Raw genomic sequence first — 1,873 nt, 5'->3', positions numbered from 1 at the left:
AGCCACAATGTATAATCGAACTGGTTGAAAACTAAGTTATTGCATACAGTATATCCCATTCATTATGCTGCAATTCTGTACTTTTTTTTTCTTTTAGGAAATTAGCTCTTTGTGCATATCAGTATTTGTATCTAACACACAGAATTTGCTAAGACAGAACTGTTGCTTTGAAAAGCTAATGGGTACTGCCAGTTACTGTATTTGTAAAGAACCAAACTATTTGTGCAGGACCCTTTTAGATAAACTGTTCTCACTAAGGAAATGAATATATTCTGTTGTCAAGGTGGGGTTAGGGTTAGGAGGAGGACTGAATGCTACATCAGGGATGGGTGGGGTGGGGGGCTCGTTTCTCTGTGTTCTCCGCCCTGCTGACAGAGTTGCAACACTTCAAATGACAGTCAGAAGAAATGGCTGATGAACTGAAAACCACTTACTTGCATTGTGTATTAAAAAAGTTTAAGTTAAGGTGTAAATATATACAGTATATATATTAAAATGAATTTTAAGTAAAAAGAAACGACCAAAGCATTCATTTATATGGATGTGTGAAACATTATTTTATTGTTTTTGTACAAAAAAAATGATTTCTATTCATCATGTTGAAGTAAGTAATTTAAAGACTTTTTATCTGCTACTTATGAACTAATGTGAGGTCAATTTAGGGATGGGAAACCATAACTGACACACTATAATGCTCTATCTGTGTTCTTGGCTGCCTGGAGTTTCATCTTTGTCTGGAGGAATTGTCTCTTTTCTGCTTCTTTGTGCTCACCAATAGACCCCGAAGTAAAAAAACAACAGAGATAACCAAGAAGTAGCTGGAATACACGGTGAACTGCAAAGAAGAGTACATGTTTAAAAGGTTAATGACGCTAATGGACAAATAAACAGTGCTGCTGTACATATTTTGTGATCTGATGGCTTACCTGGGGAATGATGGCCAGGCCTAGCCCTCTACTGTCAACTACAACAGACGTGATAATCGTCTGTAGAGCCAGTGCTCCAAAGGTATTTGCCCCAAAGACTAGTGCATATCTTTCCATTGAGAGATCAGCTGCAATCTGATACCTGCAAGCATAGAATTTGTCTTAATCTAAAGGTTGGGGAGGGGTTTTTTTTATTTTTATTTATTTTTATTATTTTTTTTAGCTTTTTTGCTCTTATATCTGCAATAAAAATCAAACTAAACTGTGGTAAAGTATAACCCTGATGTGACTTGACACTCTTACATTGCTATAGTTATCAGTGTCATGTACAGTGACTTGAAAACGACGTAACCGCTGTAGCAGACCCAAATGTTGCCAGTGAAAGTCATGAGGAACAGTGAAGCTGCACTCAGTCCAGAGAAACCACCCAGGGCCAGCTCTCCCCACTGCTCCCATCTTACCTCAGTAAAGCCTATCCCGTAGGCAGTGGCTGCACCTGGAAAGCATGTACACGTGGGATAAGACAAATTAGGACAGCTGATTAGGTACTGAGAAATCTTATGTGTCCCTGATAACTTCCATTTGATTTAGGGAGGGGGGAAAATGCCATCTAATGTTGCTTACTTAAGAGGTTTGAGACTGCCTCCACGCCTCCGTTGTAAATGCTGAAGTTCTGAGAAGGCTGCACATGCTCCCACAGCACCTGTGCAGTATGGTGTGGGTATCATTAGGTTGTTCAAGGATGTGTGTGTGTTTAATTATTTCTGTTTAAAATATATATCTAAAATGCCTTTTATTAACACAAGAGAAGGCTTCAGCAACTACAAGGCACTGCTTGTTCACTGCAGGTAAACCCATCGTAAAGCAGCCCCCAGTAGCAATTTGGATTGCTGCAGTGATTCAGATGCTTTTACAGCTCACATTTTTGTTTATGCTGCCTTCATAAC

The 1,873-nt window shown here is 39.0% G+C and overlaps 1 protein-coding gene across 1 annotated transcript; it reads right to left on the bottom strand.

Annotated features, from left to right (window-relative positions):
• Positions 1-772: 772 nt before the first annotated feature.
• On the bottom strand, positions 773-1,638 carry LOC102209844 (thiamine transporter 1-like; the record flags this gene model as incomplete). The annotated part of the gene is made up of 4 exons (XM_005755752.1): positions 773-835; positions 927-1,068; positions 1,230-1,422; positions 1,551-1,638. Coding segments are annotated over 4 exons (486 nt in total), but the record flags the coding sequence as incomplete, so codon positions are not given.
• Positions 1,639-1,873: the final 235 nt, after the last annotated feature.

Source organism: Pundamilia nyererei, unplaced genomic scaffold, assembly GCF_000239375.1.
Source record: "Pundamilia nyererei isolate P.nyererei 1_Seehausen unplaced genomic scaffold, PunNye1.0 scaffold02872, whole genome shotgun sequence".
Classification (NCBI taxonomy): domain Eukaryota; kingdom Metazoa; phylum Chordata; class Actinopteri; order Cichliformes; family Cichlidae; genus Pundamilia; species Pundamilia nyererei.
This window is presented reverse-complemented; position numbering and strand designations above follow the sequence as displayed.